This window comes from Sciurus carolinensis, chromosome 6 (assembly GCF_902686445.1).
Source record: "Sciurus carolinensis chromosome 6, mSciCar1.2, whole genome shotgun sequence".
NCBI lineage: Eukaryota > Metazoa > Chordata > Mammalia > Rodentia > Sciuridae > Sciurus > Sciurus carolinensis.
In genome coordinates this window covers 159,014,538-159,039,080 of record NC_062218.1, presented here as the reverse complement: position 1 = coordinate 159,039,080, position 24,543 = coordinate 159,014,538, and the positions used below count along the sequence as shown (strand labels likewise).

The 24,543-nt window shown below is 40.1% G+C and overlaps 1 protein-coding gene across 5 annotated transcripts in view; it reads left to right on the top strand.

Moving 5' to 3' along the window:
- Fbxw11 (F-box and WD repeat domain containing 11) overlaps window positions 1-24,543 on the top strand; it is a 118,742-nt gene that overhangs the window by 54,377 nt on the left and 39,822 nt on the right. For 3 of the 5 annotated variants that reach the window (XM_047554668.1, XM_047554670.1, XM_047554671.1), the window contains one exon: window positions 22,448-22,510. The exons of the other annotated variants lie outside the window; for them this stretch is intronic. In XM_047554668.1, coding sequence (XP_047410624.1) covers window positions 22,448-22,510 — 63 coding nt within the window. The remainder of the gene's footprint in view (window positions 1-22,447; window positions 22,511-24,543) is intronic. 5 annotated transcript variants of the gene reach the window in all.

Genomic DNA, 24,543 nt, shown 5'->3' with positions numbered 1-24,543 from the left:
CTGTTCTGTTTTTGCACCTGGGTTTTGAGACATAGTGACCTTCCCTTACTCTGGGTTTGTGTAGCTTTGCAGTGCTGGGGATGCTAGCCAAGGCTCCGCCACTGCACCCCGCTACCTCCCAGGCCCTGTTCCTAGGTGTTAAAGGAATTCATTATACTTTCTTCCAGTACTTAGAGTTTACATCTGTGATCTGTTTGGAGTCTATTCATGTGCACTCTTTGAAATATGGATCTAATTTTATCTTTTTCCGAATTACTAACCAGTTGTTCCAGCCCTACTTATTAAAAAGTTCCCGAGCCATTTGAGGTGCTGCTTTTATCATGACTAAATTTTTATATGTTCTCGGGTCTATTTCTGGACTTTGTACTCTATTAGACCCGAATTGGGGAGCTGTGGTCCTAGGCCCTAGCAGCCTAGGTCCTGTTGCCTTGAGGTCCTGTTGGAGCACCGCCTTGCTTGCCCAGCCTCCTTGGCTGCCTCCCGCTGCTCCAGAGCCAGGCAGAGGCTGTGAGGCCTGCAGGGTTAAAACAGTTGAAAGTTTGCTGATCCCTAGACTGGAGTGATTTCGTGTTCACATGCATAAAGTACCTCACTTTTAATTAGGGGGCCTTTATCCTGTATTTTAATGTTTGGTAGGATTAATTCCTCCTGTGGCTTTTCTTTTTCTTTGTTTATTTTTGTAAATGAATACTTTACAAGTTTGTTTTCCATATAAGCTTGAGTACCAGCTTGTCTGGCTCCATGAAGAAGCTTTTTGTGGATTGTTGTAGGTATGTTAAACTTAGGAATTAGGGAGTATTGTCATCTTTAGTTGTCTTTTTCAACAACAAATTGTAAAGAAAAGAATAGAGTAATCTATTAGAGAACTAATCCACAAAGATACATCAGACTATCATGGTTTCACAGTGGAATTCCATCAGATCTTCAAAGAATAGGTCAAAAGTACCACCAGTTATTGAATAGCATTGAATTTGAAGGAGAATTTCTTTTTTATAGGAATTATTTCTAACTTTATCATCTTTTGGTCAGAAATTATTATTTTCTAATTTTTCTCTTTTATTGGGCTTATTTCTTTGTGATCTGCATTATCATTTTTGTGTATGCTTGAAAAGCATAGTCTGTTAATATATATGTATATGTGTATATGTATATATGTGCATAAATATTTCTTTCTAAGATCTGCCTAACTTGCCAATTAGTTTGTTCTCCTATTTTCTTGGTCCTCTTGTGCTCTCTTGTACAGAGAGAAGTTTGTGTAGTATATTTTCAATGCATGTCTCTTTGCATTTCTTTTTGTTTCTTTTCACGATGTATTTTCTTTGCTTTTTATGTTAAAAATTTCTTTTTTTAATGTTAGAGAGGTTTGTATTTTTATTCCTGTGTTACAATATTTAAATATTTCTATTACCCACCCTCCCTTGGACTCCCTCCTTCCCTCCTTTTCTCTCTTTTCCAGTACGGGGACTGAACCCAGGGTATCCTATCACTGAGTCACATCCCCAGCTCTTTTTATTTTTTATTTTGAGACAGAATCTTGCTAAATTGAGGCTAACTTGAAATCCTTCTGCCTCAACCACCATACCTGGCTTTTTAATTTTAATTTTTTTGGGGGAGCTCTGGGGATCATGGATTGAACTCAGGGCCACTCAACCACTAAGCCACATCCCCAGTCCTTTTTGTATTTTATTTAGAGTGAGTTGCTTAGCACCTCACTGTTGGGGAGGCTGACTTTGAACTTGAGAGCCTCCTGCCTCAGCCTCCCTGAGCCGCCGCAAGTATAGGCTTGTACCACTGCACCCAGCAATTTTAACATTTTGGTAATAAATTGATCAATTTTTAATGATATTGCTTAACTCCCTGCCCATTGCCTGTATAGCAGGCAGAGCTTATTCTTCCTCTTCCTTATCTCTTCCTCTTCCATTTATTAAGTTGTGTTATTTTTCCTTTGTCAGCATTGACATGTTATTCTTGAATCCTTGTATTTTTCTTTGATTTATCCTTAATCCACAATCGTTTGGAATATTTACCATTAATCTCTGAAGTTTTCCAAGTCATCTCTCGATTACTCAAGAATGTTCTTCAGTGGTTACGTTTCATTTTCTGAAGTTTGGAGGACACTGCTCCTCTGATGCCGTGCGCGGTGTGCTGTTCTTGAGAAGTTTGATGCCAGTCTAATTAATGCTCTTTCTCTTGTAAGTTGTTCTTAAAAACAAAGAAAAAGATAAAAGAAACCTCAAGAAATACTTTAGAGCTGGGGACTGAAAAAATATTTATCTTTAATGTCTAATAATTTTCTTAGGGTATCTCTTGGAGTTTATTGCTGTGGGCCAATTTTCTGTAATTCCTGGAGACCTTTGTAACATACAATTCAGGTTTCCTTTTATTTCTGAAAGGGGTTTTGAATTATAGGTTTATTGAAACATGATTTACATATTATACCGTTTACTCATCTAAAGTGTACTATTCTGTGATTTTTAGTACTTTAAAGTTGTGTGATCATCACTATAATCAATTTAGAACATACCCATCACCCCAAAAAGAGATGCTGTACGTTTAAGTTGTCATTCTTTATATTCTTCACCTATCCAGCTCTAGGCAACTACTTGGATTATAGTTTTAGATCTTTTTGGTCTCATTATTTTATTTTAAAATATCTTTTTAGTTGTTGATGGACCTTAATTTATTTAAGTGTGGTGTTGAGAATCGAACCCAGTGTCTCACACATGATGGGCAAGTGCTCTGTCACTGAGCTACAACCCCAGCCCTCCATTATTTTATTTTGTGTGCTCTTTTTTTTTTTTTTTTTTTAGAAACTCCGGTTGTATATATGTTGGATCTCCTTTGTCTTCCATTTCAACTACTTTCTCTATCTCATTTTTTAATCTCATGAATTTTCTTGCTTTACTTCAGTGCCTCTTATTATACTTTTCATTTGATTTATAAGTTTTTGGGCATTGTAATATCTGTTATAATCTCACTTTTATTTTCTGAGTTAAATCAATCATTTTCATCTCATTTCTTTCTGTTTTTGGACATTTCTGTTCTTAAATTTTGAATTTCTGATTGAAGGTGTTTTAAATAATATCAAAACCTTTTAAGCTTTAAATTCTTTTTAATCAGGTTCCATAAGTGTTGTTACTGCAACACACGAGGGCATACATTGTATGTAATGAATTAACTTCTTTCCTACAAACTGGAATGGTACTGTCTATATACCATCTTTTGGAAAATTAAAAGATCACCAGATCACTCATCAGGGCTTAATGATGTCATGGAACCCCAGATAAGAAAGTCTTATTTGGAGTGTTTTAGTTTTTTCCTACTGTTATTTTCTTTGTTTTACTTATTTCCATTTGTGGGGTTTCATTAGCTTAATTTATTCTTTTTTTCTTTTTTAAAGAGTACTTAGCATCATGAATTCTCTTGGGAGGTAGTTTAATTTCATAAGATTCCTAGTTTAAAAGAATCCTTTGTTAAAGTGTAGTTTCTTTCCTGCATGACACCATCCCCCACCCCGGCCCCCAAAAGCAGGAGATGGTGGGAGGGGTTTGCATCCTTTCAGTGTTCTATTTTTCTTCCAGGATCCTAAAATACTCTCCTTGCCATTTCTCTTTTCCTTAGTTGTATAGTCTTGAAAAGATTCCTTACCTTTCCTTTAAAAAAAAAATCATCAGTAAGCTTTATTTCTTAGAGCCATTTGACATTCACAGCAAGTTGAGCAGAAAGTACTAAGGGTTCTCAGGTATCTTTTGTCCCCACATGTGCACAGCCTTGTGTACCATGGAAATCCCTTGCCGCAGAGGGGGCATGTGATACAGTAGACGAACCTGTGCAGACACTTCTTTATTCCCCAAAGTCCGTAGATTGCATTAGGGCTCACTCTTGGTGGACATTCTGTGGATTTGGACAAATGATTAATGACATGTGTCCACAATTGTTTTTTCTTCCTTCAGTTCAAAACCAAGGTATCCACACCTTCTAGGTGAACTGCGTTGGTGACGAGTCTTTCTATCACTGTGTGCGTGTCCACAGTGGTGGTGTGACACAGAAGAGTTTTACTGCCTCAAGAACCCTACAGGCTCTGCTTACTCAGTTCTCTCTCCTCCTGACTCCTTGCCTGTCGCTGATCTTTGTCTTTAATAGTGCTGCCTTTTCCAGAATGTCGCGTGTTGAATCATACAGCACGTAGCCTTTCCAGATTAGCTTCTTTCACTTAGTGTGCATTTTAAAAGTTTTCCATCTATATCATTTCATGGCTTGATAGTTTATTTCTTTTCCTTCATTTTCTTTTTGGTATTAGGAATTGAGCCCAGGGGTGCTTATTCACTGAGCTACATCCCCAGCCCCTTTCATGTTTTTATTTTGAGACAGGCTCTGGCTAAATTGCCGAGGCTGGCTTTGAACTCATGATCCTTTGGCCTTGGTCCCCTGAGCTGCTGGGATTACGGGTGTGCGGCACCATGCCCAGCAGTACTTCTCTTCTTTTTAGTGCTGAATATGTGTCATTGTTCGGATGTAGCACAGGTTGCTTATTCATTCACCTATTGAAGGACTCCTTATTTCCAAGTTTCGACAGCTGTGAATAAAGGTGTTCTAAACATCCATAGCACTTTTTTCTTGGGGTATAACTTTTTAATTAATTTTGGCAAATACAAAAGAGCATGATTGCTGGATAGTATGCTGAGTATGTTTTAATTTTGTAATGAACAGCCAACTTGTCTTCCAAAGTAGCTCTACTCTTTTACATTTCTGTTATCAATGAATGAGAGTTCCTGTTGCTCCAGATCATCTCAGGCATTTGGTGTCTGTGTTTTGGATTTTGACTTTTCTAATAGTTACATAGTATATTTCTTTTAATTTGCTTTTCCCTATTTACTTACGGTATTAAGTACCTTTTCTTGTTTTGTTTGCCATCTGTGTTCCTCCTCCTCCTCCTTTTTTTTTTTTTTTTTTTTTTTTTTTTTTTTTGGTACCAGGGATTGCACTCAGGGGCATTCGACCGCTGAGCCCTATTTTATGTTTTATTTAGAGACAGGGTCTCACTCAGTTGCTTAGCACCTCGCTTTTGCTGAGGCTGGCTTTGAGCTCTATCCTCCTGCCTCAGCCTTCTAAACCGCTGGGATTATAGGTGTGCAGCACTGTGCACGGCTGTATATCTTCTTTGTTGAAGTATCTCTTAAGATCTTTGGTCCATTATTTTTATTGGGTTTTCTTACTGAGTTTTAACAGTTCTGCATGTTTTGGAAACGACTGAGTCGTTTATCAGATACATCTTTCGCAAATGTATTCCCCGTGTATAACTCGATTGTTAATTCTTGTGACGGTGTGTCCCATAGAGCCAAAATTTGGAAGAGTGGTGAAGTCTACTTTATCAGTTCTTTCATCAGTCCTGCCTAGGTTTTCTCCTACGTTGTCTTCAGTGTTATAGTTGTGCATGTTACCGTTAGATCTGTATTTGGAATTAATTTTTGTGAAGTGTGTAAGGCTTGTGTCAGGATTGATTTCTTTTGCATATGGTAGTTTGGTTGTTCCAGCACCATTTATCGAAGAGACCTTTCTTCTCTTACTTCCTTGGCTTCTTTGTCAGATCAGTTGACTGTATTTTGGGGATCTGTTTCTGGGCTCTCTTCTTTTGCCAAGTGGATTTAACGGTCTCTTCTTTGCCAGTACCACACTGTCTTGGTTTCTGTAGTTCTAAAACAGTCCCGAAGTCCTCCAATTTTGTTTTTCTCCTTTGATGTTGTGTTGGCTCTTCTGGCTATTTTGCTGGTGCATGTAAGCTTCAGTTTGTTCGGTGTCCACAAGGTAATCTTGGTGGATTTTGGTTGGGATTGCACTGAATCTGTAGGTGAAGTTGAGAAGAACTGACTCCTTGGCAGTGTTGAGTCTTCCTGTCCATGAACATGGAATATTCCTCCATTTATTTATTTCTTTGATGTCTTTTATCAGAGTTTTGTAGTTTTTCTCAACTAGATCTTAGGCATATTTTGTTAGATTCATACGTAAGTTTTTAATTTTTAAGATGCTAATATAAATATTAATGTGTTTTTTTAATATCGCGTTTTACTTTTTCATTGCTGGTATATTGGAAAGTGTTTTATTTTTGTATATTAACCTTGCATTTTTTATCTTTGCTATAATTGCTTACTGGTTCCAGGAGGTTTTCTGTTGACATTGTTCAGGTTTTCTGTGTGGACAAGCAAGTCATCTGTGAATAAAAACAGTGTAATTTCTTTTTTCCCAATTGGATCTGCATTAGCTAAAATTTCCCGTATGATGATGATCAACAACATTATTCCTGACCTTAGTGGGAAGCTTTGACTTTTCACCATTAAGCATGATGTTTCCCGTTGACTTTTGGTAGATGTTCTATGTTTTGTCTAAATAACTTCCATGTTTTTGCCTTCTTGCCTTAGTGTGGTCTTTAAAATACTGCCTCTTTGCACCTTGATTCCTTTTACAATCTGCTTGTCTGTCATAAACCCCGATCCAGAGGGCTCGCTGTCAGTGTTTGCACACATGATGTGATTGTGTGTCAGTGTCCCTCAGCGGCCCTCTTTTTTGTTCTGCACAACTTGTCTTGGACTGTTCTTGCTTTTAATGCAAACTTAAGGCAGGGACGTAGGAAATGCCAGGATTGCTTTAGTTTTCTACTTTTGTCTGTTCCTTCTGGTTTTGCTACTGGGTTAGGGTTTTGTAACTTCACCTGTCGTTATTTGTGTCCTGTGGCTGTGTTCATATTACATATTTTATTGTTTTGGTAGATTTGTTAGGATTTTCTGTGTCATGCTATCAGCATCCTTTCTGTGATATTTGTGTTTTTAATGGTTTTAAAATTTTGCTTTTTCTTTTTCCTTATTTTGCTTTGTTGTGCTGGCTGTGACTAGTGAACTTCAATAGGAATGTGTGTGGACATTCTAGCTCTGTTCTTGGGTGTGGGGGGAAAGGGTTCTACTTTGGAAGTATGGTGTAGGTGTTCTGTTTTCGTGGAACTGGGGTGGAACCCAGGGCCGTGTGCATACCAAGCAAAGCACTCTCCCACTGAGCTCCTTCCTCAGCCCTCTGTCATTGGGGAAACTACCCGATACTTTTAATAATGAGAGGGTTTTGAACGTTGTCGATGTTTGGAATGCTTCCGTTGAAGTCATCTGTTGTATTCTGTTGGTTGTGTGTCTTCATGCCAGTACTACAGTTTGGATTACTATAATCTTGTAGTGAGTTTCTTCTTTGAAACCTAACCTCATTCTTGTTTTTCAAGATTATTCAGCGTATCCTGAGATTCATATGGATTTTAGGATGGATTTTTCTTTCTGCAAAAAACACTGTTGGGGTTTGAATAAATCTGTAGATTGTTTTGAGTGCTACTGACCTTTAAGTCTTAGAATCCATGGTCATGAGATGTCTTTGTGTCTTTAATTTCTTTCAGCAAAATTCTGTACTTTTCACTTAAGGTTTGCTATATGTTCTGATTTGTACTGTTTTCCTCTTAATTCTCTTCAGTCATTTCTTCATTCCTCCCCTCGCAGCCACTTCCTCCTGGTTCGTTTGGCCTCTGTCTGAAGCGCATTAGCATTTCTCACAGTGGGGCTCAGAACCAGGGCAGGGGAGCCTGAAGCTTCGGGGGAAGGACAGCAGGAAGGGGCTGCCCAGCCCCGGTCAGGAAGCTCAGGGAATGGGAGGTGACCGCTGAGTTCAGTACCTCGCAATGTGAAGGTTGTTCTGATGGAAAGATGCGATTAGCTGAAGGAAATTAAATCAGTTCACCTATCCATTTATTAAATTCACATTCGCTTGGATTTTTTAGGTTTCTCGGAATTTGAATAAGAGGGAATTGTAGACATTAGCGTTCATTGTGGGGTTGTGTTTAATAATAAAAAATGTATTGCTTTTACTAGCTATGTTGATTAAGCAAATTATGGGACGAAGTAAACTGCCACTAAAAAATGTAGATCTATAGTGACAGGGAGCCATGGCTTGATACACAAAAAACAGGAAAAAGCAGTTACTGAAGAGCAAGCACATTTTAACAGTTTTCAGCTACGTACGTATGCAGTTTTCAATCTGTGTAACAAAATGGTGTAGTTGTTATCTTTGGGTGGCAGTATTTTTATTGATTTTTCTTTTTTAAAATTATTTGTTTCTTGGGCCTGGGGAGATAACTCAGTTGCTTGCTAGAGTGCTTGCCTTACAAGCACAAGGCCCTGGGTTCGATCCCCAGGACCACAAAAAAACCAAATATATATATATTTGTTTCTGTGTGTGTGTGCGTGTGTGTGTGTGTGTGTGTGTGTGTGTGTGTGTGTAAAATGCCTCTGTAAGTCTCTTGTTCATTTTTTAAAATCTGCATATGTGTGATTGATTTTTCCTTGATTTGAAGTGAGTTTTTAAAAAAGAATATTCTGGATGTGTTCTCAACCTTTCCTTACGCAGTGTGTTCCTTTTTTGTTTTAAACTTGATTCTTTTTTTAAAAAAATTGAGGTGTATTTTGCATGTCACAAGTTCACCTGTTTCATGTATGCATTACAATGATGAACCAGCCCTTGTCAGTTTTAGGAAATTTTTATTGCCCCATATATGGGCTGTCTTTTCACTCTCTTTAACAGTGCTTTCAATGAATAGGAATGGTTTTGATTTAATAGTCCACATATTCAAACTTATCTTGATGCTTAGCAGTTGTTTGTATTAAGAAAACTGCCCATTCCAAGGTCATGACAGTGTTTTGTGGTTTCTTTTAATAATTGTTTGATCGTTTTAACTTACATTTAGATGGTTAATGTAACTAGAATTGGTGGTGGTAGTGGTGGTGGTGGTGGTGTGTGTGTGTGTGTGTGTGTGTGTGTGTCAGGGAGAGGGAGGGAGGGACGTGTGGGGTTGGTGGCAGGGCTTACAATATGATAAGAAGATAAGGGGCACTTGGTGTTGGGTCAGGTGACTACTCGTGCAGACCTGACCTGAGTTTGGAAGCCATTTTCTATTGATGTTTGTCTGCAGCTGCTTGCCTCGCTTAGTCTCTATAGCTGTATAGTAGTACTCGAGATCTTATAATGTAGATTGTTTGGCTTGGTTCTTTCCCATTGCTTTGACTCTTATTTTCCATATGAATTTTAGAATCTGCTCATTTTTTGTTGTTTTTGCGGAGGGAGGTGTTGAAGGGTGGAGCCTGCTGGGTGTTTGGTGTTGTGTTGAATTCATTATCTCTTGGTGTTTAAGTTAAGCTGTTGGTGGGTTTAGTTTTCTTTTCCTAGTTTTTATCAAATGATATAACCTAACAGGTACTTAATAAGTGATGCTGCTATGATTATAAATATAATTTATTATAGTGTAATTTGTAATTCCTTGGGTAGGTTTTGTGGTTGATGCATAGATGAGTCTGCCAAGTTGTATTCAAACACAATAATATGAAAAGTGGTGGCATGGTATTTCTCTGGCTTTGACTGACGTCATTAATAGGGGATTTCATACTTTAAAATGACCTATAGTGGAAGCAAAAGGATGAAAATATTTTTCTGTTTTGTTATTTTCCTTGGTAAGCAATGTTACATTGTGTGTGCTTTGCATGTTATTTCTATTCCAACACCATAGGCAGGGTTATCCCTATTTTATAACAGGAGGAAACTGAACCCAAGAGAGAACAGGCCAGTACCCTGCCCAGAGCCACAGCTTGCAATCGTTGGCCTCAGGACTTGCCTGGGAACGCCTGGCTCCACAGTCCTCTTCTTTGTACTTCAACAGACAGACTTTTCCATGTCACCATTCTTGATGACCAAGGGTCTTTTGGCCATTTTTCTGTTAAGCTCCTAACCCTCCACCCCCTTTTAGTGAATATGGAGTTTTTCAGGTTTCACTTTTAAAGCTGACCTCGGAGTGAAGCCCCGAAAGCAGGCTGCGTGCGCTCTGCCCTGGTCTGCCTTCTCAGGGGACTCCAGCACACTCCTCTCTGCCCTTCTTTCAGATCATTTTAAACATTCAAATAATTAATGAGTTTTCCTTTATCTGGGTAACCCAATACTGTGTGGGAGAGAAGGGTCACTGCCTGTCTGAAAGTAGACACTGTTTTGAATTGTTTGCATGGTTTTTGTCTCCTAGATTTTTGAATCCTTGCTCATTGTAAATAATCTGAAAACTATAGGAAAAGAGTACAGAGAAACAAAATTACTGTTTTTGTCACTATAGTTAATATGAGGATTATAACTAGCTGATCATCAAGTATTTATTGTACTTGTCCCCAGAGATCCTAAGTGTTTCAGCTGCAGAGGGCACCCCTGAGTGCTGCGAGTAGCTTTCTAGAGGTTCTCAGGCTGCCCGCAAGTCCCTTTTTCCACCTCCATCCACCTCAGTTTTATTTAGAAGGACACAGGCATGAAGACATCAAATGACAGGCAGCATTACTGCACCTGAGTGGAACTTTCCGTAACTAGTTTCTGTTTCCCGAGGCTAGAGTGACTGTCTCTCTGTGGGGATTTGGTGTGAATCTTTTACTTTTTAAAGTTTAACATGATGAAGGGACTAGGGGGAGGGAAAGGAGAAATACTAGGGAATGATATTGGCCAAATTTAATAGTTATTGTGTGCATGTACAGATATAGCAGATCACACAATTATGAACCCCTGTACCACACCACTGAGAACAGGAAGAAGTCAAGTTTAATTCGAAAAATCACTTTTCCTTGTTATTAAAAATAGATATGTCTGCCCTAAGGAAAATTTAGATAGGGTATATAAACAGAAAGAAAGCCTGGATAGTATTGTGAGTGTTGTAACACAGTTGCTTTCTTAAATATGTACTTAAAAATTAGGTTCGGTTTGTAAAGATGGGATCCTACTGCTTGCTTTTTCCCCCTTGAGTAAGGCTTAGACATTTTCCTGTCTAAACAATTGTCACTGTTTTCCTGAAACAGTGCCTCTCTAACGTTTGAGTAGCTGAGTCAGGCTTTCACAGTGTTTTACATAAAGGTTACCCTCTGCCTGCATCCACAGACTCAGTCCATCTCAAATGGAAAATACTGAAGTTAATAAATGAATTCTATCTGTACTGAGCACGCAGACCTTTCCTCTGTCCCTAGTCCCTAAGCAGTACGATATCTACTCACATAGCATTTGCATTGCAGTGGGGTGGGGAGTCATCTGGAGGGTGTGCGGAGGGAGGGGGCTCCCTGCCCGTGCTGCATCTTTCAAGTAAGGGTCTTGAGCACACTTGGACAGGAACAGCTGAGGGAGGTCCTAAAAACAGTCCCACGTGGATACTGAGGGACGATTGTGTGTTTATATCTTTTTTTTTCATGTACTTATTTCACATATGTTAAAAATATGCTTTCTTAACCAGAAAATAACATTGTACGTGACTGGGAAACCCGTGGTGCTGCTGGCATCGGTTACTGTGAATAAAGCACCATATCAACAACCCATCCGAAATGCCGGCCAGATACTGTTTTTCCCCCAGAACACTAAACAGGGGCAAGCCTTTTTGTTATAAATAAATTGTGAAAAAATAGAAAAGTGTGAACGTAATTTTTTGATAGAATTACAAAACTGCAAAGATAGTTTTTGCATTGTGGGGTTCATTTTCTAATACCTTAACCAGGGGTTTTCAGAAAATGAAAGTTTACGTGAGCATATGGTTTATTTATGTACATTGATTTATTTTTACGTGTATATGTATGTTATGCATACGTATCCATTCATGAAAAGCACTGCCATTTTTAATTGTTAGATACCATTGTAAGAAATATCTTATTTCAGAAATGTTAAAATATGAGAAAATATTATTTTATAGTTGATGAAATAGGGATATACTCTGTTCTAGTCTTTTTCAGTTTTTAAAAATATTTTTAGTTGTAGATGGACATAATAGCTTTATTTTGTTTATTTCTTTCACATGGTGCTGGGGATCAAGCCGAGTGCCTCATGTACTAGGCAAGCACTCTACCCCTGAGCCCTCAGCCCCTTTTTCAGTTTAAAAAAAAAAAATGCTGGTAGATCTTTTAAATTGATATTGTGAATCATAGTGGATTGTAACCTTCCAATTTGAATGAACTTAAAATATAAAAATATGAATCCTGACTCCCACTTTACATAAAAATTAGTATAGATGAATTTTAGATGGAAATTGCAAGATAAAATAAGCAACTAGACTATTACATGGGAGAATATCTTTGTGTTCTTAGAAGAAAGATTTCTTGAGCAAGACCCAGAAAACACAATAAGGAAGCAACTGATAAATAAAACAATAAAAATCAGTCACTTCTGTTTATCAAAAGTCACTATTAAGAGAATGAAAAGTTAAGCCACATGTTGGGAGAAGTCCTTTGTAGTAAATATACTTGAAAAATAGCTCCACGACTCAACTGGGGTAGGAGGATGGGAAGTTCAAGGCCAGCCTCAGCAACAACCCTATCTGAAAAGAGAAAGTAAAAACCAGAGAAATACAGTGGGCTGGGGGTGTGGCTCAGTGGTTAAGCACCCCTGGGTTCAATTCCTGGTCCCCCCAAAAAAAACTCCATTCTCAACTATATGAAGGATTTCTTGAAATAAAAAACAAAACAAAAATCCTCTAAAAACTGGTTAATAAAAAAAAAGTAAAAAAAATTGGTTAGAAGCTTCAGTGTCCAAACTGGCTAGTAATTTTACCAACAGGTACTCAACATCATTAGTTTTTAGGAATGCAAACCACAGAGATACTACTATACACCTAACCAGAAAATTATAATTAAAAATAAAAACCAAAAAATAAGCTCACACCTGTGGAGGATCAGCTGAAACTCTCTTACACACTGGTGGGAGTGATTATGGAATAGAGCTCTTTGGAAAAGTGTCAGCATATACTGTGTTGACAGCCTGACAGAATTGCATGGTTATATACAAAAAAATGTGGCAGAATTAATTTTAAATGCTCATAGTGGAAGTGACTCAAAGTCTTCAACAGTCGAATGAGAAACGTTCGTGCTTGTGTTTCTGGGGATCAAATCCCGGTCCTCATGCATGCTAGGCAGGAGCTCTGTCACTGTGATCTGTCCCCTGCAACAAATAATTTTTGAAATAGTATACAACCGTAAAGGAGAATTGACTACAAGTCTGTTTTAAATCTCAAAAAGACTTGTTAAGCAAATGAAGCCAGACCCAAAAGAGTTGATATGAAGTTGAAAAACAGGCAAATGGTATCATTACTGATCATCAGGGAAAGCAAATCGAAACCACAGTGAGATTCCACCTCACTCATTAGACGAGACGTGTTGGCCAGTTGTGGAGAAATTGGAGCCCTCAGACACTTGGGAATGTAGAATGGTGAAGAACTACGAGAAAATGCATAGAAGTGCCTTAAAAATTAAAAATAGAATTGGAGTCAGAAGTAGGTCCAGCACTTCCAATTATCCACAAAAATTGAAAGCAGATCTTGAAGGGATATCAGGACTTCCATATTCACTGCAGCATTATTCACAAAACACATGTGTGCAAACAACTTAAATATCCAGTGACAGATGAATGGCTCATAAAAACTGGCATATACACAAAATAGAATATTCTGCCTTCAAAAAAAGGGAAATTCTGCATTGTGGCACAGCTTGGATGACCCTTGAGGACAGTGCGGTGAAATAAGTCAGCTGTAGACTGAAAAACACTGCATGATTTCCCTTATGTGAACAGGTGTCCCAAGTAGTCAGAATCATGGAAGCCAAGAACAGCTTGGTGGCTATAAGGAGCAGAGAGGAGGCGACAAAGCCAGGTTCCCAGTGAGCAGGTATAAAATCCTAATTTTGTACCTGTTGATTAATAGAGATTTGTTATATAAAGTTGTGCCCATAGATGACAATACTGTATTTTACAGTTCAGAATCTGTTAGATTTTGTAGTTTTTTGGTTTTTTTTTTTTTTTTCCTCTCATTTTCCTGGCAGGGGATTTGAACCGGGGTCCTTAGGCATGAAAGGCGAGCGCTCTCCAAAGGAGCCATTACTTCAACTATTAGATTTTGAAATCTGGTAGATTTCATGTTAATTGTACTTAACACAATTTAAAAAAAACAGGCAAAGTGAGTTTGTGGTAAGCTTTAAAAACTAGTGACTACCTTTAGGGATTAATGACTGGGAGATAATATGAGGGAGATGTGTGGGACATCAGCAGTGTATGTTAATATTTGTACTAGTTACCCTTGAGAGTTTTGCTTTTTACTATTATAGTTTGAAAATAAAATTTAAAAAATTTTTTCAAGAAAAGCACCCAAGTTAGAGAGCTTGGGGTGAGGCTCAGGGGAGGCCCTGCACTCAGTCCCTAGCCCCAAAGTGATGTTTTCTCCTGTGTGTGTACCATATTTTTGTTTATTTCTATAGATTTTTAAAGAGCAGTTTTAGTTCACAGAATGAAGTTAGAGATCCCTCTTCCCACATATTCATATTCTCAGCCCCACCTGAAGACCTTTGTGACATTGGAACCTACACTGACTCGCGTCTCACCAAAGTCCATAGTTCACATTGGGGTTCATTCTTGGTGGTGTTCATTGTGTGAGGACTGAGTAATGATGTGCGTCCATCATTACAGTATCTCTCAAGGTGCTTCACCGCCTTAAAAATCCTCTGCACTCTCTGTACCATATTTTTAAAGGGTACCCTATTGGGCATTTTACATTGTTTATGTTTCCCAAATTGCTGTGTGTACAATTTGTATAGGTCTGTAATTCCTTAGGATAAGTTGTTGTGTTACATTTATGTTCAGTGTTGTGCGATATTCTTTATAGAGATTAGTAGATAGTCTCTGAGAAATAAGTTTGTAACCCTAGAGAACCCACTTCCTATAGGATGAACAGAAATTGCCAATTTGATAGGTGAAACATTGCTTTTTTTTGAATACTGTTCATGTTCATTTTTATTGTCCCTTTGAATCTATTTTTTGAAATATCTGCACTTAACTTTTGACTTATTTGCCAATGAGGATGTTAATTTTGGTTTTCTATTTTTCAAGACATAAGTTTTTTATCATATATTGTGATATTTCCCCCAACATATATCTTTAAAAAGTTGCTGATTTTGAACATTTTGAAGTTTAAATTTGTTTTGTCTAGGCAAATCTAAGTCTGTTTCTTTGGTGTCATGCTGAGGCGACCTTTCTCGTATTTGATGAATTTGTATCCTTCTAGGTTTGTTTTTAGCATTTTATTTTGTGACACTTGATTATTTTTATCTGTAGTCTATTTTGGTATGTGATATGAGGTAGATATAACTTATTTCTTAAAACTCTTTACTGATTTATTCATTTCTCATCAGCTTGAATTTTTAACTTTATCATACACACAATTTCATGAGTTTAAATAAATTTGTTAATGGGATTTGTTTGTTTTATTGCTTTGCTAGGATCATACCGCTTTATCGTAACTTTTAAGAAAAATGTTAACATTTAGCAAAATATGTGTTCCTTTCTTTTAAAAAATGGTGATTATAAAAGGAATAATAATTGTTCTCCTATACATTCTTCCAGATGTGTTTAGTACCTCCTCCTGTCAGGTAGTGTCAATTACAACAAAACATCTGTTAGAAATTTAGGTTGTTTAGAAGAAAACTGCATTATAAAAATCCATGTAAAAGCAATTCCAACAAAACTTCCAGTGGATTTAAGCCTTATTAGTAATTTATATTTTTATTGTAGAAAGAAAACTTTTTTGTTTCTGTGTTTTAGCATTGTTTGAAGAGGGAAAGGTTTTCCCTGAGGACGTGGTTAGCAATGCTCAGGGTCAGTGTGTGTGCACGTCCCCCTGTCTTCCCGAGTGGCCAGGTTAGTGTAGGGGAGAGGCTGCCATTTGGACGAGTTTATCTGTTCTTGTTCAGAATGAATGCTTCTGACTTTCCCATGATCTTACTTGCCAGCAGTGAGTTGGTAAGAGTAAAGTTTGGAGATTCAGGATTTAGGGGTCTTGCTGTAGTTAACAGTAATACCAAAAAAGGCTTTGGTTTGCTTTTGCCTTTCTCTTCTGTGCGTTTAATCCTTGGGAGTATATGGCAAGTAGTGATCTATGGAATAGATTTTTCTGCTTAGCTTAATCTTAAACATAACAAATCTCATCAGATTTCTAACTGTCTTTGAGATTTCTTTTGTAACCTAGGATCAGTTTTTCAAAATGTTCCATGGAAAATTGAAAATAATGTTTAGTAGTCTCCCATTATCCGTGGGGAATATGCGTCAACACCCTCATGGATGCCTGAAATCAGGAATACTACCAACTCACTGTGCTGTGTGTTCCCCATGCATATGCGTGCACACACACCATATCCACAGACACACCTGTGATAAATTTGATTCACAACTTAGACGTCGTAAGAGATTAACAATAACTAATAGTAAAATAGAATAGTTATAATAATAAACTATAATCAAGTTACGTGACTCTGTATTCTCACTCTCTGAAATTTTCCATTTACTCTTGTCAGACCAGGCTGAAGCCATGGAAGGTGAGTGCAGATGAGGGCGGCTACTCATACGGAACGGAACGGAAAGCTGGAGACGGGTGCAGGGGCGCACCTGTCATCCCGGTGGCTTGGGAGGCTGAGGCAGGAGGATTGGGAGTTCAAAGCCAGTCTTAGCGAGGCCCTAAGCAATTTAGGGAGACCCTGTCTCCAATTTTAAAAAAGGGATGGGGATGTGGCTTAGTGGTTAAGCACTCCTGGGTTCAATCCCTGGTAAGGAGGGGGCAGGGGGAAAGGTCAGAAACTTATTTAGTAATTCAGCCTCCTCCTTCCCTCCTTTACACCCGCTCCCTCCCTTCCTCCCTCCCTCCTTCCCTTTCTGTCTTTGTCTCTTTTTTTGGTCAGCATTCCATCAAACATGCAGAACTGTTTAAAAAATAAAAACATAATGTTTCCAACCTTTTCTTTGATGTACTTGTGGAATTTTGTTTAGTATTTACAAGCACAGTTTATCCTCTGTAAGTTTTGCTTTTTCAAGATTAAAAAAATTCTTTGTTACTCAGTGGTTTTGATTGCACATTGCTCTCCTTGCAGTAACAACCTTGCTTTCTTTTTAATTTGAACTCACACCCCATTCTTTTTAGACTTTTTGTGGGATTTTGTTATTATGCTTGCCCTTGTGGGTAGGAGAATGCCTGGATTCTGCTTCATTTTACTAAAAAATGCTAGTCGCAGCCCATTAAGTTGATTCATGGGCCGCAAACAGCAATTGTAAAATATCTGAGACATATTTTTCTGTGTGGAAAGTACATTGACTTCTGGGTAGAGCAGACTTGGGCCTGAGACCCACATCTCTCATTCACTAAGTTATGTGACTCTTGACCTTTAACTTAATGTAGAATTTGCAGCATTTTAAAAGTAGGAAATAGGTTCCTCTTATATAACTCCCTAAGAAAGGAATTTTCCATGTGAAATATATTCTGTGTTAGTTGGTGGCACCTACTGGCTAAGATATATCATTGCTCAGAGCCCGTTGTTCCTAAACACAAACTAAAAGAAAACGGAGGTGAGGTCACCGGAACCATCCTACGACATTTGTCCATTGGCATGGCATTGTGAGGAGGCAGAATGTACAGAGATTCTGGGATTAGTGAAAAGCTACAAAGAAGGAAGAATTCGAGCTGATAGCTGGGACACTTAACTATCCAACTGATGAAAACATTAGCTCGTTTCTGTCTTTCTTGACAAGTTTCAATTCATAGTATTAGGAGGTTGTGTGTGTGTGTGTGTCTGTGTGCGCGCTCATGCAAGCGTGTGCAGTGGTGTGCATGTTGGGTTTTATAAAGAATTCAGCTTAAGAAATGCACTTTCCATCTGGGCTCCCTAGAGTGCATGGTTAGCAAGTGAGGATTTCTCACCAGTACCAGCCTGGGGCAGCAATGTTAATTAAAATGCACAGACAAAATGAAAAATTGCTTTTGCTAGACTGTGTATCGTATTTGGACTATACTACATGTATTTTCAGTTAGATTTTACAATGACAGTGTTTAGCTGGGTGTGACGGAACACACCTGTAATCCATCCCAGTTATTCAGCAGGCTGCAAGAGGATTGCAAGTTTGAGGTCAGCCTGGGCAACTTAGAAAGACTGTCTCAAAATGAAAAAGCCTGGGACGTGGCTCAGTGGTAGAGCATCCCTGGGTTCAGTCCCCAGTGTTGCAAAAAACAAAACTGTTAAATTTTTTTTTATTATTCTTTTATCCTCTTTCATTAGACGTTTGTGATCAGCAATATAGAATTTCTAAAACCTGACTCTGAGGGTAATAGCGACCTGGCTAATTGAACTGACCAAGCAAAGACCAAAGCAGCCACCCTTAATATGGAACTTGGCACTACTTGCATTTGTGCTTGGGATGCTGTTTTTGAACAGTACCTTCTTGTGCCTGTGTTTTCCTTGGTGATGGTGGAAAAAGGGACTTCAAAGCAAGATTGGGATCTTGGCAGGACTGCAAATGGCGATGCATCTGCCATGTGACTGGGGAGGCAATCAATAGGAAGAGTCCAGCGTGGGATCCTGGCTCTTACCTGGTGCAGCACCCCAGGCTAGTTGCATAATATTTCTGAGTGTGATCCTCTCTATATGTAGAATAGTGCAAGACCGTGGAATGGATTAGAAGGATTTAAATAAAGTTTTAAAGTTTCAGTGCCTGATTAGCACAGGCAATCATTAAATAGTAATTGTTATTTCTATTTCTGTGGAACTTTTAGGTAAGATATTTAGTTGATCATATTTTTAACATAAACAGCTGGTTTTATAAATATTACCTGCAGGCGATCCCCGGGTGCAGACATTATGTTCTGTGTTTCTGTAGTCCTGCACGCTGGCACGGAACCTGCCACATGTGCAGCTTCCTTCCTGGGGTTGGTGCTGCCTCATGGCCACATCACGTCACCACAGCACTCGTTTTGAGGCAGAGACATGTCAAAATTCCCTGAAGAACTTAACATAAAGACCCCTAACAGATGCCTTGGCTCCGTCCACTTGGTGGTCAGCTGCATGTGGCTTCATGACAGTCTGTGATCAAGGTTTTTCAGATAGGAATTTCGTGGCAAGCAAGGCTTCCCCCAGGGTTTAGATACAGAGCTGCTTCCTTCCTGGTGTGATCAGCCTGGATGTGAGGAGCATCCCGCCCTGCCCAGGGGCCAAGTGGAGAAGCCCAAGGAGGTAGAAGGGCCAGCCTGAGGTGCAGCACTGAAGAGCGCCTGGAGGGCACATCTCGGAGCTCTGCCCCTGGAGTGCTGGTTTTCACATGGATGAAGTGATCTGCCTTCCTCCCTCGGGACAGTTGGCACTCTGGAGACGATTGTGTGGGTGCTCCTGGCGTACATAGGGGCCAGGATGCTGTTACCATCCTAGAATGCATGTGACAGCCCCCACGGCAAAAAGTCACCTGGTCCCAAGTGTTGGGCTTCCAGGGTTGGCCTGCCGCAGGCCTGCGTGGCTTCCTGAATGTGGCCTTTCCCCAGGGCGTCTGCATCTTATCTGTGGACGTGTGCTGTTTCTGGCTTGGTAGGCCCAGGAGGCGGGAAAGGACGTCCAGCAGGGCAGCAATGGGATAAGCTGGCGGGTGTTTCTGAGAACCCCTCTCCCAGAAGCGTTGGAGACCTCCCGCCTCGCAGGCGCTCCAGAATCTGCGTGGGGCCACCTTCCCTGTCCCTCAGGAGCTTCCCTCAGGAGCTCCGCTGGTTTTCTTGCCTGTTGATTGAACTGTGAACTTTTGTCTGATGCCTTTAAGGAATTGAAGTTAAAGTGATCGTACACATGTGCACGCGCACGCACACACACACACACACACACACACACACACACACACACACAGTAGAGGGGTACATGGCTCCCATAAGAGAAGTCCCCCTTCTTGCCATCACCACCTGTCCCCACGTAGCAGGCTGAGAGGCGATGGGACAGGAAAGGGCTTAATGTCCTCACGAAAGCGCTCCTTGCCTTTGTCTCTGCATGGTATTTGGTGAAGTGGGAGGAAAGGATTATTATTATTCCTGTTACTCTAGGTCAGTGTTTGCTGATCTATGCTGCACTGTTATTAATAGATATTATTGTGAAAGGGGGTGTTTATGTCCAACAAAGTTAGGGAAGTGGGATTAAGCTAAGAGCCTGATCTGTAAATTATGGTGCATTATAGAGCCCTCAGTATCTTAGTGGAGTGTATTGTGACCTGAGAGAGGGCACGTGGGTGTGTGGGAGTGAGCCGAGGCACATGTGTGCAGCGTTGCTTAAGCTTAGACCCTTTTTTCTCTGAACATCTCCCATGCCACCAGAGTACTCCCTGAAGATGATCTTGTGATCAGGGTAGCATGTTCCTTTTGACATGTTCTCCTGAAGCCTTTATAGGAAAAGTCAAAAAGATTTGTAGGCTGGGGAGGCTATTTCTCCCCCCTGCAGGGTTTATTAGACATAATTTTATTAAGCTATCTACCTTTGTCTTCTTATCAAGCCTTGAGAGAATAGTTGCTCCTCCTTTAGAGGGATTGTTTCCTTCTCAGCTGTGAGTGCACACCATTTCACTGCTTGGGAACAGGTGAAAAGAAGAGTTAAGTTTTCTCACCATTAAAGATAACTTTTCTGGCATTTTGGGGTGAAGAAAGTATGAAGACAGCTCAGATCAGAATGGCTGTGGGGGATTCTGGCTCCTGTGTCCCCAGAGCACATCTGTACCCTCAGTGCCTCCTCGGGTGTGTGCGCATGTGGGGCAGCCTCGCTGCCCTCTGTCCCCTGAGGGCCCACCCTTCCATGCCTGCAGGCATGCTGCTTTCTCCTTGCTGCTCAGACCTTGTGACCCTCAAGGTAACTTTGAAGCCATCAAGGATAGTAAGCCACTATTCCTACTTTGTTCATTTCTAAGAAACCTGCAGGCATAATCAACCCCAAGGTCCCTTTGAGATAGCAGTACAAGGGAATTATGGGGAGACTGTCATAAATGCAACTCGTTTCCACTTTTCCGGCTCCTTCTTTCCATTCAGAACTATTTATTCTGCCCACACTCTAGCCCTGTTTTGGGCACTGGGCCACACCCTCTGCCTCTCTCGCTTGCGATGGCCTTCATGCACCAAGTCTCCCTCCTGGACGCCTTCCCCATTGCATGCATGCCTCAGCACGGTGGGGCTTAGGAGTTTTTCTAGTGAAAGCAAGTGGGTTTCCCGGTAGCGGCCATCTGGAGCCATTCTGCCCGAGCCTCTGAAGTTTGAAGAGTGTGAGGTGCGTCTTAAAGGCAGCAGGAGGAGGTAGTCCTTCCTTGAATGCTCACTAACGTGCTGGGTAGTGTCCATCCCACAACTTGAGGCTCTGGGTATTGCCCAAGGGCCCCCCAACAGTGAGCCAGTGCCCACATCAGGATCCTAAGTCCTCTTGTTACAGTAAAGCCTTTGGCTTTCCGACTTGATTGTGCTGCAGCCCTGATAGGAGCCGATGTGTGACCTGGAGAGCAGTAGTGTTCATAGTCGACCCTGCCCTTGTCTGTGCTGGGTGTTTTCAAGTGAATTGTCCCAACACTTTAGGACTTCAGGAAAAATAGGGACAACTTGAGAGGTGGGCTTATTCCCCGAAGGTAATAGCAGGGTCTTGTAAACATTGATAACTGAAACAGAGCTGTGGTGTCCTTTTTGAATAATGCTGTAGAACAAATGTTATAGTCTGAATTTTGTACTCCAGTCTTAGGAGTTTAGGTTTGGAAAGGAATCTTAGAGATACTGCTGTCCATAAATGAGCTGCTCTTCCTTTCCAGCAGACTCCCACTTCCCCTTCTCATTAAGGTTCCATTTAGCCATTAGGCTGGAGCTTCAAAAGGGAAAATCCAATCACGTATAATCTCCAGTTAATGGGCATCTATTGAGCGACTGGGTCACCAGGAAGAATAATTACACAGTGCCTCTTTGTGCAGTAAACACAAAAATCAAAAGATAATGCATTCCCAAGGCAAGCCAGATTGTTAGTGGCTAACAGCATCCTTCTCTTTAGGGAAAAGATTGGGGCACCCACCGTGCTTGCTAGGGGAGATTGCAAGGCTATTCCCCAAAAAACAAGGCCATCAAGGGAAGAAAAAGAAAGGCAGGGGCACTTCCAAGGCTTTGTTACTTTTGATTGCTGATTGTCGGGGTGACTTACTGAATCACAGGCATTCTAGTAAATGTTTTATACACTCACGGGAGAACTTTGTGGATCTCTGGGGTTTCTTACCTCAAGTAAAAGAATAACAGCGATGACAAGGTGTTGTTTGAGCGCCACTCCTGCAGGCTAGCCTGTTTTCTAGGCCTGCCCGACCTCCATAAATGAAGACTTCACGCTTGCTCTTGGCCAGCCTCTAACTGTTGATTTATGAAACATGAGCATGGCTCCCTTGACCGAAAATGGCATGCGTTAGCCACAAGCCAGTGAGTTCTTGGATTTGTGTCGATCCATTTTAGTTGGGTTTTCAAAATTATGTCTTGTAGTTATTTAGGATTTGCAAAACTCGGCATGATTCAAATAACCTGTTTTTCCCCCCTTAGAACACTTCAGTTATGGAAGATCAAAATGAAGATGAGTCCCCAAAGAAAAATACTCTTTGGCAGGTAGGAATGAGAAGATAGCAATTGACTTACTGTAGATAAGATGCTCCCTCAGTTAATGTCCTCACTGAAACCAGGAGCCAAGCTTTTTTGTTTTGTACAGTTTGGTAGTTTCGGAATCCACCCTAATTTACCATCTTTTCCTTAGGGAAGTATCATTACAAATAGTAAAAGAGTTGGGAGTTTTCACAAAGATTCTGAAGTGACTGTAGCTTTAATGTTTTATCTGTGACCCAAGATGGGAAACGGTGATCTCCTTTGTCACCAGAATGGCACCAGGCACCACAGATTTTTTTCCCTCCTTTTACCCACAATCCCCCCCTTCTCTCCTGTTTCCTGTTGGTTTGCTTTTCCTGTTAATCTGTCTCCTTTCTTGACGCTCTTTTGGTTTTCCCAGTTTTCGTCCTAATGCACCAGGTTTTGGGTGGGGGTTTAGGGGGCCATGTAAGTCTCACGGCACAGCGTTCCTCAGCCACATGGTGTGTGAGGACACGATTAAAGGCAAATAGATCTGAAGAGAATAAATAAAACATTTTTTTTCTGGGTCAGTTGATTTGAAACTAAAGAGGTAGATAAATGAGCAACAATAACGTGTGCCCAACAAATTTAAGAAGAAATGGAAGAAAGCACAGCACACCAGGAGGCTGCCGCTGGGCTGTGCGGTGGCTGGCAGCAAGGTGGCAGCGTGCTGTGTGACGACAGCGCCCTGCGTGTCCCCAAGTCCGCCCCGCCTGCCTGTTTATTATTTTGCAATAGGATCCTCTTCATTTACTATTGATTTTTTCAGTTTGTAGTGGTTCTTAACACTTCAGCTTTCAGATGTTCTTTCATCTGCCTTCCAGTCAGCTGGTTAATGGTCCATAAACACTCGAGGGAGGCTGGCTGGTTAGGAGCCCTTCTGCAGGAAATAATAACCCTCTGCTTATCCAGCGAGATAAAGGGTGTGAAAATACTTGTCAAATTATAAAGCAGTATACAAGTGCGATTTATTACCATCATTATATTTGACCTGTTATGAAAGCAATTATCTTGGCAAGTTATCCCCCCCCCAAAAAAAAACAAACAGAAATAAACAGGGAAAGAAAATGTGTATCCCTTTCTCAGCATTAGGTGCTCCTGACATCTTGATTATATACCCTTTACTTTGGTTGGTATGCTCCCTTCTCACAAGATACGTGTGATCAGAGTGCTGTTTGAAACTCTAGAGCTTGCCTTTTGGTCCTTAATATTTATTTCATAAGCGTGTTCTCTTGTTACCACAGTCTAACTTTATGAGCTTAATTTTAGTGACTACATTATAGCTCTTCTTTGTAGATGTATTAGAATTTGTCTTTACCAATTGCTTATAATTAGTTCTAATTTTTTCCCTAGTTTTTCTAGTATTTTGATATTAAAGTATTTTCTGTTATAAATTTGGTGGATGTTATTACGCTTCAAAGCAACCTTTATGCCTTTATACCTGCTGATATTAGTTACAGCAAAGAATTTTCACTTTACCTCTTTTGAATTCTATTTTTGAGATCTGCTGAATATGTGTGCAACCAAAATTTAAAAATCCTTGTTCAATGCTGCCCCCTGGTGTTACCTGGTGGCAATGAATCTTCCCTCCCTCAAGTTACAGGGGGAAAAAATTCTGGATAATGGGGTGGGAAGATAAATTGGGTGGGAGATCAGTGCCTTCTGACTTTACCTCTAAATGTGGATATAAGAACTACTTCAGACATGAAACTTACAAGATTTTATCAAGGAAGGTCAAAGACCCCTATGGACATTTACAAAGGGTACCTTCTTTATGGGATGGGTTGTCTAGTGAGGAACATACAGTAGTGAAAGCCCTTTGTTCTTTCTGTGTGAGGCTGCTGAGATAAGTTCCTAACTGAATTAGTGGACGTTGGTAGTCCACCTCTTTACTTCTCCAGATTCTCTTGCGTAATTCCTTTTGGTATCGCGCATGAGGAGGCTGTTAGAGGAGTGATAGATGGCTTGGCTGATGTTAACAAAAGTATTGAGATTATTTTGTTTTAAACAGGAAAGTT